Raw genomic sequence first — 15,999 nt, forward strand, 5'->3', positions numbered from 1 at the left:
CGGTGGCATGGCTGGAGGAGTGGCCTCGAAGGGGAGGGAGTAGCCCCTTTGGACGATCTGCAGCACCCACCTGTCCGAAGTGACAGTGCGCCAGTGAGAGTGGTGATGGCGAACCCTGCCCCCCACTGTAGTCACATGGGCCGAAAAGCACAGACTAGGAGGGTTTTGAGGCAGATGCTGCAGGGGAAGGTGTGGACTGACCTCGCTGTTGTCCCCGACCGCCGCCACGGCAGTTTCCACGGCCGCCACCGCGTTGGGTATTACCCTGCGGAGCGTGGCTTGCAGCACGTGTGGGTACACCCCTTCCGTGGCCATGAAAGGAGTGAAAGGCAGCCGATTGCTGGCGCGGGGCCGAGAGGCCCAAGGACTTGGCCGTAGCCCTTAAAGCGCTCAAGCGCATGGTCTGCCTTGTCGCCAAAAAGGCAACGGCCATCAAACGGCATGTCCATCAGTGTGTTTTGGACATCGGCCGAAAAGTTGGCGGACCTCAACCAGGCGTGGCGTCTGACCGCCACCGTCGTTGCCATCGCTCTACCTAGTGAGTCGGTGGTATCCAGCCCACACCGGATAGAATATCTGGCTGAATCCGGGCCCTCCACAAGGGCTTGGCCGAGTTTGGCCCGTACCTCCAACGGGCACTCTGGCAGCACTTCCGCAACCGTATCCCACAGAGTGGGTGTAGCGGCCCAAGAGGCAGGCGGTGTTGGAAGACCGCAGTCCCAGACTAAGGGAGGAGAGGATCTTTTTACCGTACTGCTCACACCTCTTGGATTCCCTTTCCGGCGGAGCCGACGGGAATGCGGTCTGGGAATTAGAGGCTTGGATGACCAGGCTCTCGGGGTGGGGTGGGTGGACAGGAAACATGGGTCGCTCGGGGCCGGGCGGTGGCATCTGGCCACTTTCCTATCTACGGGCGAACCCGTAGCGGGCCTGGACCAAGTGCCCAAAAGAACGTCGGTTAAGGCCTCGTTAAACGGCAACAGAGGCTCGGCTGAGCATGACTGCGGCTTAAGGACCTCAGTGAGGAGGTTAGTCCTCACGGCCGCGACGGGGAGCTCAAGGCCCAAGGCCTTGGCCGCCCTCATCAACACCACACTATAGGTTGCCCCCTCCTCCGAAGCCACGGTAGGAGGTGAGACAAAGCCAGTGTCAGGCGAAGTGTCTATACCACTGGCCTCCCCAAGTACACCTCCCCAGACCTCTTGAGACCGGCATTCGCGTGCCAGAGGGTCCTCAGACCCCTCCCAATCCTCCTCAGCACCCATCTCCTGGTATTCAGGGTTAGCAAAGGATGGGGCCGGTTCATGGAAAGTGAACTCTCCGAACGGCGTCGAAAACCGGCACCGGTTCGAGGGAGGCATCGGGGACGGCGCCGCCCAAGGACGGCGCCAGGGGTGACACCTGGTGGGTCGGCGCCGGGGAGGTCGTTAAGTCCACCGGCGACGACCCGGATCCGGATCCAGTGAGGTCCTGCGGCGCCGGGCCCTAAGACGCCGGCGGCGTCAGAGCCGAAGCACCCGACGGCGTCGGGGCCGAAGCCCCCGACCCACTAGGACCCCCAGACGGGTCCACCGGGCCCGATGGCGCCGCGGAGCCTGTCAGAGAGAGGGACCTCATGGCCATGAGGAACCGCCCGATCTCCCCCGGCGTCGGGTTAGGCCAAGGGACCGGAGGGTATGAAGCCGGACGCGGCGCCTGCGACACCAATGGAGCCGCGTGGGCGGTGCCACCTGAACCCCCAGCCGTGTCGCGCGAGCGGCCGCCGGGGGGGGGGGGGTGGGGGGTGGGGGGGGATGGAGAGTCGGAAGAGCGATGACGCCTTTTCGACTTCTTGTGCTTACCTGATGACTTCGACCCTGAGGAGTGATGTCTACTCCCGGAGCTCCGATGGCTCCTCTCCCGCGACCGGTCCCTCGACCTCCGTCCGGATCGGGACCTCTCCTGGCCGACTGCCGGAGTTCGAGTCGCTTGCGGGACCGCTCCCGCCTAGCCTTTGAAGTCAGGGCCGGCAGTCGGAACAGGCCTTGTCGTCGTGGTCGACGCCGAGACAGTGGAGACACCGACGGTGAGGGTCGGTGACAGACATCAGCCGGTCGCAATCCTCACAGGGCTTAAAACCTGGCATCCCTACCAGCACCGTTCGGAGTCGAAGGCATCGAAAAGGAAGATCAAAGAGCAAAAAGTTTTAGTCATAGAGCATTGCCCTGGGATTGCGAAGTTTTAGCATTTTGTTTTGTTGAGAACAGATCTATTTGTGAGAACCCCCATTTTTTAAAGTATGGTGGCAGCTTGATTGCTTGTCCCCGGGACATGTTCTGCTAGGAGGTGAATGTTGTGATGTATTGATAATCTCCATATTTTCTGTGCTAACATTCAATTGGAGAGAGTGCGCACACCGTTTCTGTATATCGGACACAGTTATCATATTGTCTGTTCCAATTAAGACAACTTAGTGCTAGGTGAGGTAGGGAAGGCTATCACTGCTAGGTGAACAGCTTGCAGGGCAGCTCTAGGTGACTGATATGGAGATCCCTGTGTTTGGAGTCCCATACCTCCTGAATTGTGCAGTTTTGGAGATGTGCCCCCCAACCAATTAGGGAAGCATCTGCTGTATTATTTGTGGAACTGGGGCTTGAAACGGCAGCCCGTTGGATACATTTTGTGGATTAAGTCATTGCAGAGAGTGACGTGTGAGGCTGTCTACCAACATTATATTGTGAAGTTGACCCAGTGACTGAGTCAGTTGATGAGACATTTTTTGAGAGGTCTTGTGTAGTCTGGCATGTGGAACTATTGAAATACAAGATGCCATGCCGAGAAGTCGCAGAAATGTTTTGGCTGGGATATGACTCCCTGTTTGAAACTGTTGAATTAATATTAATGTGCTGTGTATTCTGTCTGCATTTGGGTATGCCAATGCTTAATGTGTGTTGAGCATGGCTCCTAAGTATGACTGTATGGTAGCTGGTTGTAGATGTGACTTCTGTAGGTTGATGGTGAACCCTAGTTGATGTAGTAAGGTTAGGGTTTGTGGAGTATTTTGTTTGCAAAGGCTGAGGCTGTTTGAGTTTTTATTTACCGTCTAAATATAGAAAGACCCGTTTTGTCTGCGTAGATGTGCTGCCACTACTGCTAAACATTTTGTGAATACCCTTGATGCGTGGTAAGCCCAAAATTAGGAACCTTGAATTGATAATGGCTTCCTTGGAATTGAAACCTCAGATATTTTCTGTGCGGGATGAATAGGAATATGGAAATAGGCATTCTTTAAGTCTAAGGCAGCCATGCAATCTCCTTTCTGTAGCAAAGGAATGAGCTACTGAAGCGTGACAATATGGTGGTGTTCTGATATAATGAAAAGATTTAGTGGCCTGAGATTGAGAATGCGTCGTAGTGACTTCTTTTTTGGGAATAAGAAAGTATAGTTAGTATACTCCTGTAACCTAAAACCGTTTTTGAACTGGTTCTATTGCTCGTTTTTGTAGTATAGCTGTTATTTCTTGTTGTAGGAGATTTTGATGTTGAATGGATAGTTTGTGTTTGCAAGGTGGGATATTTGGAGGAGGTGTAATGAGCACCAGATAGTAACCATGTTGGATAATATCCAACACCCATTAATCTGTTGTGACAGATTTTCAAATAGGGAGAAAGTTTTGAAGACGCCCCCCCACAGGTGTTAAGTGGTCTGGGGGAATGGTAAGTAAGTCACTGCTTGGTATTGCTGTTTGAGGTACAGGTATTGTTCCCACCTCGACCTCTTACTTTAAAATTGTTTCTTCTGTAAAAAAAAAAATTTGGGAGTGGACGTTTGTCCCTGGTTTTTGTATGCTGACCCTGTGTTGTCTGATGCAGCAAATTTTGCACCTTGCTCATAACTGGGCCTACGAAAGCAACCACGGTATGAGCAGGACCCCTGACCTGGAGAGGATGTAGGCTTACAGCTAGAGCGGTCGACTTCGAAGCTGTGTAGAGTGCTTCGATACCCGGTGTCTCAAGTCTAGTTCGCGCTATAAAAAAAAAAAAAATTTAAAAGACCTCTGACCTCCTGGTTAGGGCATTGCTCTTCCCGGCATGCAGCTCCACCTTGAGCACCTCCTCCCCCGGAGCCCACCACTGTCCACTGTCCGAGGGCCCCTGTGCCCTACTCTGATCTTCACCGTTCAGCCTGTTCCCCTTGCTGCTGCTCTCCGTGCTGCCTTTTTGTGCTAGTTGCCTCTTTTTCCTTTATTTCCCTTTTTTCTCCTTAGTTTTCTTTTACCCCGCGGCCTCTCCAGCGTGTTCCCACCCTCCCCCGACCCCTACCTAATGGCGGCCGCTGCACGCCAAAGTGAGCAAGACCACTGACCTCCTGCTCAGGACATTGCTCTCCCGGCACGCTGCTCCACCATGAGTGCCTCCTCTCCCGGCACCCACCACAGATCCTCGCCGATCAGCCGGTTCCCCTACGGCTGCTCTCTGTGCTGCCTTTTTGTGCCATACTAATGGTGGCCGTTGCGTGCCAAGGTGAGCAAGACCCCTGAACTCTTGGTCAGGAAATTGCTCTCCAGGCATGCAGCTCCACCTTGAGTGCCTCCACCCCCGGCACCCACCGCTGTCCGCTATTCAAGGCTCCTGTACCCCGCTCAGCCTGTCCCCTTACTGCTGCTCTCTGTGCTGCTATTTTTGTGCTAGTTGCCTCTTTTCTCTTTATTTTTACTTGTATTTTTTCCTTTTCCTTTTTCTACAGCACAAGTGCCTCAAACAGGCTGTTTTCGTAATCCAGGTGAGCGATAACAGGGGTACTTTGGCTCAGCTCTATGGTTGAAAATCGATCATGGGAAAATCAATTTTAGGATTCTGAGTGAATTTATATAAGATTTTGCTACAGCATCTATTTAGGGTTTATAGACCTCTTATAAGGTAGTTTTGAGGCTCAGACACCCAAAAGAGACATTGTCAGTTACAAAGTCCTTGATGCCAAAGGATACCTTGACATCAGGCCCAAGTGCCCTGAAGTCCTCAGCGACAGGAAACAGCAATGCACAGGATAAGATGTTGAAACCTTTGATATGAGCTGTTTCAGTGGTGGAGGAGGAATAAGGCCCTTTCATTAACAGCGTCTTTACAGAATCTGGAGAATTGTTTTCAAGTTGTTCATGCAGTGCCAAAGCATTTCCCTTTTCTAGTCTAGTATTGATTTAAATAAAAAAACAAAAGGAAAATATTCCAGCCTTCATGAAAATTAGAGAAACCCCCATGAACCATAACTAAAGGCTTTATTTTGTTTATGGGAAATGTGGAGCTTACTGGGCACGGAGGGCTTGGGCGCTGGCTTGTTGTTGACAACCTAAGCTTTTGCCTCTCTAATGTAGACAGTTATCCTCAATCTTTACCATAAACACAAGGCTGGACATTTAACTTCTTTGAGATCACCAAAGAAACTCAAAGTAAGCAGTTTCAATAGAACAAAATAAAAGCAGGACTAATAGCAGGAAAACTTTCTAAGAATGTATTTTTTAAAATCTACAACATCAAAAACAAATCTATGAAAAACAAAAATAAAACAGACTTAAAAAATTAATCTGATAGATGTAAAATCCAAAAGGAAATTAGAGCAGCCATAGCTCTCTGTAGCCATGTCCCAGAGCTCAAAGCATCATCATCAAGGGAACTGCCTGCCTGGGAATCCTCAAGACCTTTGGTGTGGTACTGTGGAGGAAACTAAGAAATAAACTCAATCACATATGATACGTGTTCACAAACAAGTTCACACGCAAATGGAGGGGGGGGAGAAGGGCACAGAAGGGTGCACAGACTATCAAGAACACAGGCACACAGACAATACCCCAGCTTTCACAGACAGCAAAATGTTGCCCATTCAACCCACACAGGAGGAAAGATGATAAGAGAGGGTTAAGGAGTTAACTCACAAAAAAATGAAGGTTCCCAAAGACTGCGTGGATTATACCAGCCCTAACACTAGACAAAGAAAGGATTCAACCCACAAGAAGTTTTACTTTCCTTGTCCATGGACAGAGGAAGACCCATCAAAGGGCTAGACTACCATACAAACTAAGGCTTCAATGGAAACAGATGTTTATCATAAGCAAGGGAAGATTCACACAAACACAAGGGAATAAGCCATAGATAAGGATGTGCTCCCACACACAGCATGGATTTGAAATTGCCATGTCACAGATATCTCCAAAGGACAGCAAAGGTGTTAGCCGCATACCCATCATCAAGGACAACCTCCAGACAGTAGGCTCATACCCACTAAACCTGGGTAAGGAAAGTCTTCGTCATATATGTGTATCAGCTGCTGGCCCCACACTGTATTTCTGGGAAAAACGTGTGCTACATCCATCAAGGACAAACCCCACCTGGAATAAGAGTAAAGAATCTCCCTCCTCCTTTCAACAAAATAACCTTCTGAGACTTCCACTGGTTCTGAGAAGAGTTTCACGCTACAGAGCAAAGGTAGTACAACGTGAGTGAGTGTGAAGGGATTTTGGATTAAGGGTGCATCATGCTACCAGAACGGGTTTGAAGAGGAATACAAATATTAAGATTTCTCGTGAATGATTCATAATGGCCAGGATGTATTCTTTCTTCCTCATACCATTATTAACCAGGAGCAAGGAATGCACACAGATGCTGTACCTGCACATCCCCATAGTAGTTACAGGCATCATTTGACAGCTACAGGCATACAGAATTTACCTTGTGGTGTCAGCCCATGGTCTGTAAATGAGACATGCAGGGACTGCCTTACACCCAATTTGCGGTTGAGAAGATGGGATGCTCAGTAATCTAACACTGGAACAAATACTTGAAGATCACAGTGCATATGAAAGCAGTCAAGCGGGCAGTATAGCAATCACACATTGTATGATCCCATATGGGAACAGTCATCAATTCCCTGAACTGCGCTTTCAAATTACAAATGCATCAATAAAATCTACTGGGATCTGAAATGGAAATATGGTCGGAGTGTGTTTGGACGCAGAAGAGACTGGTTTTGTCATTACGAATGGTCACCTCAGGCCAGCTGCAAGACAATTTAAAATGAGTGAGGACTAAGGGCTAAAACCAAATGCATATGTCCTCCAGTAGATGAACCTTGCTTTGTTAAATTGTGAAGGACATCATTATGTTCAAAACTAAGAGAAAATGTACGTATGACTTGTGAAATTATAGTGCTTTGCTTTTCAGTTCACATTCCCACAAATTAGAAGCTTACTCAAGGCACTTCCTCATGCATGCGAGCAATAGGTAGTGTTGTCAGGGCTAGACTTCTGGACAGTGTATATCTGTGGGGGAGGGCAGCTACTTTCATCCCATCCAGACAGAAGATGCTTCTACCAACATGTATTTCATGCTTTATTCAACAGGTCACTGAAATCTAGCAGGGATAACATCACGAATTACACACAATGCACAAGGAAGCATTTTGGCATGGTACGTGGGAGGTGGGGTGTATTTGGTCTTGAGAACTAAAAAAAACTTTGAAATGTTCCTTTTCACTGTTTTGGGTACTTAAAGGTTATTTGCAATACTGATAACTGATTGATGGTCATGACTAGAGGCATCATTAATGTCCCACTCGGTAAGCTAAATACATACAGGCCAGGTAAAACCATCTGACAATGACATAAGAGGTGCATATTGGTAGTATGGTAGCAGAGGGAAGAGCTACACTAACTGTGGAACCAGGGCTAGGTGCATTAGCTGTGCTAATTGGCACTCACAGGGTATGCTTTTTGGGATATATTATTTAAAACACAGGGTTAGGTTTTCAGGGCAGCATGAAGATTAGACTGTCAAACGATAGGGCAGACCTTTGTGCCATTATCAATACCCTTTAGTGAAGGACAGTCTTGATCTCCCTAACAGTTGTTGCAGAAACCGAATATCCTTTCGGCACGATGAGCTACCTAAAAAAAAAGAGTTGGTAAATATTGCTCGAAAAGTGGGGACTTTCTAATCCTCATCAGCAGCAGAACTTTTAAAGATCTAAGAAAGTGCCAAGACCATAAAACATTACCTATTTTACCACGGCAGTGAGGGGAGTGTTCTGCTATTAAACTTATATTAAATGTGCTCTATTTTTTGAGCTTGACAAATGATACTTTAGTATATATGCTAATATACTAAAAAACGTCCAAAAAGGGACCCGAACCCAAATGTAGTTTTGGCTGTACGGACTCCCTTCAATTTAAGATGCTATCACATTTAATCCCACCCACAATGCCTAGTGATCCTACCCTTGACCAAAGGAAAGAAAGATGTGCACATTTGAGGTAACCGATAACCTTGGAGTTGTATATACAAACTCTGCACCAAACAGCAGCAAGAAAAGTGGACCATAAAGGCCGGCCTCGGTAGAAAGGAAGGCATGTATCAGTCTTCTCAGACTTAAAACAGTTTACTTCACTTCCTTCAGGCCCAGGTTGTCAGTATAAAACTGCAGTGTTTCCTGCATACTAATCTGTGTGCAAATACATACACTCTGACTCTGAAGAGCTTTAGGTAAAGGAGGGAGAATAAGAAAGGATATAAGAAATAGTGTTAGCACAAGAAACGGACAAGACAGATGTTGAACACACTAACTGCTAACATTATCATGGACATCAAGTAAAAGAACAATCTTCTTAAAGGGAACAACCGGCGAAACACTCACACATCACTCACAAGGCAGCTCAGAAACAATTTACACTGTGCAGCACTGCTTGCACATACTATTAGTCAAAAACACTCAAGTCTTCTGTGGTCTCTCAGGGACAGATATGTGGCACGTATCAGGGATAGCATTGCAAAGCTTAGTAGTATATGTTGGGAGCCTTGGCTCAGTCTGGTTCTGCATTCTCTGGCAGTGTATTTGACTGCTCCAGGCTTAGTTGCATTTAGGATCGTTGTATTTCTTGAATAGAATTCTTGGGCAGGCTCTCTCATGTCTTTTGCAATTCTTTTTGGGTTTAGGCTGGATGTGTTCATAGACCAGTGCACCGTGTATGGTTATGGTCGTAGCTGGTGCTCAAGCTGGTACGAGTATTCCTGCAGCAGTGCACGGAGGTCACTGCTGCATGGGGTCATAGCAAAAAGTTTAGCTATTTGGGTTTCTTGGGCAGTGTCTGTGTTCAAAGTCTTGGCTTTGGATGGCTCCAGTTTTAGGGCATTCGCCAATGTCTTTCAAGGACCAGATCTTGGACTTGTTGCATTCCTCTGTCTGTGCCCTTTCTCTGTTGGATATGTTGCCTCAGGATTAAGTCTACTGAGTGTTCCAGGGGTAAGACCCTTGAATGATAGAGGTTTTGGATGGGTCTCTGGGTGGCTGTATGTTTGTAGGGTAGTGCCTGGGTCAGGTGGAGTTCTTGCCTGGGGACTGGGCATGATGTGTTGCATGGGGAATGCACCCAGTACACTAAAAGTCTTTACTTGCTTGTATGTTTCCTCAGGCGGTATCCCTGGTCAGTCGGAAGCCTTAGTTGGGCTCAGGATGGTTGTGTTCCTTCAACAGTATCCCCTCTCTGTTGGAAGTCTTGGTTGTGATTAGGCTTTTCCTTTTTAGCAGCAAAAATCTTCACCTAACTGCTTGTCAATAGTTCAGCCTCCACCTGGCCAAGCTGAGCCCAAGGTTCAAACTCTGAGGGACTGCATGTCCAGTGTCCCACCTTACAATAGATTTAATCAGTTTCATTGGCGGGCTGTGCCTCCTTTGCATCCTCACAAGTCACATCCACGTCCTTCTGTGTGCTGCTCTCCTCCTTCTCTTTCACATCCTTCGGTTGCTTCGGATTTAGGCAATAATTGGTCTAAAGAACACAAGAAAAAGTTGATTACATGGATGAAGGGAGTTGTCAGGTGCAGCCCACACCTCATACCAAACCACAAACAAATTCCCAAGTCTATCCAAAGGCTAACACAACCTAGATAAACAAGTTACTTACTTTGGATAATGCTCTTTCTGGTGGACACTCTAGCGAACAAAATGTTTACTTACTAGTAGGAGCAGTTTTGCAGCCTGAAGAGTTTGCTGGGTTCACATGATGTGCATCTGTTCTGACATCTAGTGGTTGCTATGAAATACTGCCTAGTTCTCTTTTTTCCCCTTTTTTTTGAGTAAGGGCGTCGTTGACTACCATTTGATTTTAAGTCCATCCCATGTGGGACGTCAGTTGGCACCCCGAAAGTTCCTGTGAATGATCGCCATCTTCACAGGAACTCCACAGCATTCTTGAACGTCGGCTTTGGGAGATTGGTGTCAGGGGAAAGGCTTTACAGGGGCTCAAAAACTACCTAACCGATCGTACTACGATAGTACAGGTGGGAAATACCAGCTCCTGTAGCAGATCAGTCAGGATGGGAGTACCACAGGGCTCTATCTTGGGTCCGACACTCTTCAACATTTATGTGACCCCTCTGGCCTAATGTGAGGAAGTGGCTCTATATATACACTGGACAATAAGGCAGTACAGTGTGTAGAGTCCAAAAACCCCAAAGGTTTAACAGAGGTTCAAGTCAGAACTGACCTTACTCTCCAAAAAGGTTGCTTGGTCGAGCAGTAAGGCAGTACCAGAGGACAGTGTAAAGCATTTGTTGTACACACTCAGTCAGCAAAAGGTTTCACACACTCAAGAACTGAACTTCAGGCCAATTGTTATTATATCCTCCGATTATAGTTGTTTTATTTTTAGAACCGACAGTTATAAAAATGTACTTCGAGATACGAGTACTCTCATGTAAATACTTTGCAGAGGAGCAATAAGTTTGTACACACAATAATTACAGGATAGCTAATAAGCAATACAGTTCTGAAACACACTCTAGCATTGAGCTCAATGGGTTTTTCATTGGAAAGTACAGTTGATTACTTTATGGATTACTTTGGTAGTTCCAGGACTAGGTCGTAGATTCAGTCCTGGGGTCTAAACTGAAACCAGATTAGCAAAAACGATTTAGTTATTGTGTTGGATTTTCCTGAATATAAAACGGTTTTAAAAGTTCACACTTAAAAACTTTTCAAGATGATTCTGACAATATTATCCAATGGGAGGAAATTCAGGTTACAGATAAAGTACGATCGCGTTACTTTTGTAACCCAGCACTAGTCTCCTAGGGCCACCACTGGGGGCTTAACTTAAAACAGGTTTTCAGTTTCAGTATTTCGTATGATTTTTGAAGAATATTTGCAGTTTTCAAAAGTAGACAGAAGAAATTTCATAGAAAAGCAGACAATGGATTCTTATGGAGAAAAAGACAGGTTACTAGTAAACCCGCTAGGGATTACTTTGGCGGATCAGTACTGGGCTGAAAGGTACAGTACTGGCTTCTCTCCTGATCACAGGTGAGTATTTGGCTGATTTTATAGGAATATCTTCAGTTTTCAAAACTTCACACTTAGAAAATTTTCGAGTCAAAATGGGTCAATGTTATCCAATGGCAGGTAAGTGAAGTACCGGCCTCCAGGTGAGTACTTGGTTGGTGAAGGTAAGGTTCTGGGCACAGACTCAGGGGTCCCCCAGGATCAGGTAGGTACAGTTAGTACACCCTCAGTGGCAAGGGGCGGCCGGGTGCAGAGGTAGTTAGGCCCAATGTTAGTCAATGAGAGGCAGGGGGCCTTCGGTTGGTGGCGGCTGGCTAGCAGGCCACGCGGCTGTGGGAGCTGGGCTCCTGGTCACTGGCTCTGGGCAAGGGGACAGTAGATTAGGACAGAGAGGTCACAGCCAGCGGCACTCGGGCGGCTGGGTGCAGGGTACTTTTGAGCCATCTGGCACTCAATGTTATCCAATGAGGATCTTGACAAAGGAACAAAGGCTGCAGGCTCGGGGACGGTGACTCTCCGGGGGCGACCAGCACTTCGAGAGGTAAGTTGGGATGTTGGAGTACAAGTAGGTACCCCAAAGGGAGGCACAGGGGGCTGTTGGGCGCCGGGTGCAGGGGTGTCTTTGGGTGTCGGAAAAGCTTACCCTTGGCTGGTCGCGGTGGCCCCTGGTTCTGAGCCTGCAGGCGTCAGCTTGTTCGTCGAGGAGGGTCTTTGGGCACTGCACTTCGGGTCCCAGTCGCCAGGGGGATGTCCTCGGGGTCTTGGTTCGGGTTAGCCCGGCCCGGCCTGGGCTTGGCTGGTGCAGAGTGGGCTGGTCCGGAGCTTCCTGGTGGGCACCAGGTGGGTTGTTGCAGCAGAGCCTCTGCTGATGGGAGTCCCAATCTTCGAGAGGGTCAAGGTAGTCCGGTCCTCCGGGTGTCCCAAGGTTGCGGACCGCGGAGGTTGCCGGGATTAAGCAGGAGCAGGTTCCAGGATCAACAGGCCGGTAGGGCTGGGGCCAAGTCAGTTGTTGTTGTCCTGTTAGCAGCTGCGCGGCGGGTCCTCTTCTTGATCTTCTTTCTTCTTGTTGGTATTGGGATCTAAGGAAGGAAGGTTCAGGAAGCCCCTAAATACTGAATTTAGGGGAGTTACAGGTAGGGCATGGGCAGGGACCAATGGGTCCCTGTCCTGGGGTGAGTACACCCCCTAGCCTGCTCCTCTCCTGTGGGAGGGGGGCAGGAGCCTAGCTGGGATTGGGCAGGACTCCCCATCTACAAGATGGCCGGGGTCCGGGGTCGTGCTTCACCTCGCCTCCTCCATCTGAGGGGTGGGGTTGGCACCCCCCCTTCCTGACGTAGTTTTTCCCGCCAGAGTGGGGGTAGGCCTAGTGGGGGGCTGGTTGCTGGGTACAGAAAATGGTCTGGAGAAGCTCTCAGAGGCGGTATGCCTTTGAAGCTTCCCCCTGGCCATCCTGGGGGAGGAGACATAGCACCTCGCCCAGGATGTGCTTTGTTGCAGACCCAGGAGAGCGGGGGCTCTCCACCCAGGGGTCCAGCAACATGTCTGCTGGGGGGCAGCCTCTGCAGCCACTCAGCCCAGACGTGGATTGTCGGTTCGGGTTTTTGTAGGGCATCTCTAAGATGCCCTCTCGTGCTTTTTACATTAAATTCCACACTGGCATCAGTGCGGGTTTAATGTGCTGAGAAGTTTGGTAGTAAACTGGTCAGTCTTCAGTGAAGCCATTATGGTGTTGTGGAGTTCGTAAATGACAACCTCCCAGCACCATAGACTCTTAAATGGCAACACTGCACTTACAGTGCCCGGGAATGGCCCTGGGTACTGTAGGGGCCCAGGGCTCATGCACCCTCACCTCTGGCATAGGGCACCCAGCTAGAGGGGTGACTGAAGTATTCCAGGGCAGTGGGTTCTGTGGGCATGGCACACAGGGACGTGTGCCATGTCGACTCTTGCTTTAGTTCTGTACTTAGGCACTCAGCCAGCCAAAGGCAGTGTGTGGGTGCCAGGGTACAGGGTCCCTGAGGGTGGCACAATAAGTGCTGCAGCATGCCCTGGGTACCTAGGGTACCATTTACTAGGGGCTGACAGGTGGCCAGAGATGCCAATTAGGTGTTTTGTTTCAGCATAGCTTTTCTTTGTAGGGAAGGAACACAGGCCCTGGGTACCTGGTTGGCAGGGACCCAGGGCACACTCAGTCAAAGTACATCAGCAGTTCATATAAAAAGTGGGGGCATACCAAGGCAAGAAAGATGGCACTTTTTCACACCTAAGTGAATAGATCTTATGGCTTTGATGTCGTGTCGTATGCCGACAACACTCAGATCCTGGTCACTTTTGGTCCAGACCCATTGTAAACTAAGTCCCATTTCAAAGATTGCATGTCTCAAATCGATAAGTGGATGTGCACCAACCACCTGCAGTTGAATGGAGGAAAAACCGTGGTCCGCGGACCCCATGGGTCCGTGACCCATTCCCAGGGTGTCCGCCGGACTGGAGTGCCTTCCGTCATCAATACTGAAGCACTAAGTGAATCCTGTTGATTCACGTGCAAGCTTTCAACTGAAATAAAGGTACTTCACCTTTAAATCTGCACGTCTCCTCTTCATAATTTCTTCAAAAACACACGCACCTTTCAAGCGCCCATGCGCTGTTACAAGCCCTATGAATGACAGCGAGGGGCTCTGGCTGCACAGTGCGCAGAGGCTGTGTGTGGGACGGACTGTAGCAGGCAGGTCAGTTTCAGAGCTCCGGTCTCCGGAATTCAAGCATAGCGAACCGGTAAGTTTCTTAGAAGTTGCTAAAAAAAAAAACTTCCTGAAACTTTGGATTCCAGAGGCTGCAAGCAGTGTTTGTCTCGTTGATGCGCAGTGATGCGTCTGCCAACAAAAGCGATACCAGACCAAGTTATTGGCGGCAGTGGCTATTACAAGTGTAACATAACGGTGTTTTCAGCATTACACCGGGAAACCGCCCTATCACAGGCAGAGCCTTCCTCGCCACTCTTACGTGTTTGAGAATAAAAGTGCATTTCCCAATCTCTCCTGCTCTATTTCCAGACTTGCAGCTCCTCGTTCCCAGAGAGCGCCGGTAGAATGAGTCTACCCCGCCACAGGGCAGTGCTTCTGATTATGTTATGTTTATGTTATGTTTGGTTTTGTCTTACAGTGGACGGTATTTATGTCCCACACATTAGTAAAGCCATCTCAGGAGCATACAGGGCCGCAGCCAGCACTTTCTCTGCTCGAGGCATCCCAGATTCGTGAGACCTTCATTGGTGAGTCAAGACTTTCACTCCGGGGATGAACAGTATTTGGAACTCTGATATGGTGTGAGACAGAAATAATTACACTCGATAGTCTCTATGTACAGCCAGGGATGTATCTTTGAAAAATGGTAGGGATTTTATTTATAGGTAGGAAAGTCCTGCAGTTAAAATAACTTAGCAAAATCAACAGTTAGTAAAACACAATAATGTCACTTATCTGGTACATTTATCACCTGGGCACCATATCTAATGTCATCTGAGTGTGTCAGCTTTTCTTGGAAACTCAATTTTTTGCTGCAGTCTGTGTTTCTACAACTGTTCAAAGGCAGCACAGGTGGGTGCTTCAATGTATGGTTTTGACTATAAATTATCATGTGTCCTAGTTTGCTGTCCCAGAATATTACCTCGGCTTCATAGACCAGTCTGAAGTTGGATCATCAGTTCTGGGTGGCAAGTACCCTGTGGGTTCTGGATGGCTCATTTATTTTTGACAATCTCATGCAGGCTGCAGTCCACAAGCCTTCCTTTCTGGATCTTAACAGATGGGGCCCTCTGTTTCTTCACACTGGTCCATAGAGCTACCTCCTTCAAGGTTACTGTAGAGGCAATTTTTCCAGTATTTGTCTGGTCCTTGCAGATAAAATCCCTTTGAAACATCTCTCTGGGCACAGCTTTCTTCTAAGTCCAGATGAAGTACATCTATTGGCTGGATGGGGCTTTGGGAGACTGGTTGGATCTTGGGGCTAGACTGAACCCAGGCAGTCTTTAAAATATGTACACTTTCCTTATCTGGGCCCAGTGCATAATTCCTGGCTTCCTTCCAAGACTCTCTGGAAGGCAGGTTGTGAGGCTGGTATGGAGTCCTAAAGTTACGTGAGTTAGATTGACCTAAACCAGATACTCTCAGCCATGGACTCTGGTTGCTAGATCATGGCCAACACTAAATGAAGGGGGTGGGGGTAGTTTGTTTGGTGCAGCAACAGAGATGCTTCTGTTCGGGGCCTGGATTGTATTTGCACTTAGCTCAACAAAGACAACACGGTCCCAGAGCTCAGATTTCGTGGACTGTTTGGTAAGCAATTTGTTATGTCAGCAAGATTAATAAAGATATCCGGAAAGGGAACAGGATTTTTGTGCTGCTTCATCCCGTTTTCCATATTACACCTATCATCTTGTATACACAGTCTTCCTGCAGTATCACAACACTCGTATGAGATCACTGATTTTATTCTCACTGACAAGAACAAAAATTAATGTGTCCTCATGTAACGTAACTGGTGCTATGTAAGGCGCTCTGATACCCGATTCGGGTCAAGTTCGCGCTATATAAAACTCTGCAATAAAAAAAGGGAAAACACCAGCATCCGGACCAGGAGGAGCACATGAGTGTTTAATTAACATTGAAAAGTTAGTCGCCGAGATGCAGCACCAT

At 48.2% G+C, this 15,999-nt stretch overlaps 1 protein-coding gene across 5 annotated transcripts in view; it reads right to left on the reverse strand.

Moving 5' to 3' along the window:
• Nucleotides 1–5,474: 5,474 nt before the first annotated feature.
• CCAR2 (cell cycle and apoptosis regulator 2) overlaps nucleotides 5,475–15,999 on the reverse strand; it is a 399,374-nt gene continuing 388,849 nt past the window's right edge. For all 5 annotated transcript variants that reach the window (XM_078666278.1, XM_078666280.1, XM_078666281.1 and 2 more), the window contains one exon: nucleotides 5,475–9,794. In XM_078666278.1, the coding sequence (XP_078522404.1) occupies nucleotides 9,666–9,794 (129 nt within the window). In that variant the 3' untranslated portion in view covers nucleotides 5,475–9,665. The remainder of the gene's footprint in view (nucleotides 9,795–15,999) is intronic.

Source organism: Lissotriton helveticus, chromosome 11 (genome assembly GCF_964261635.1).
Source record: "Lissotriton helveticus chromosome 11, aLisHel1.1, whole genome shotgun sequence".
Taxonomy (NCBI): Eukaryota; Metazoa; Chordata; class Amphibia; order Caudata; family Salamandridae; genus Lissotriton; species Lissotriton helveticus.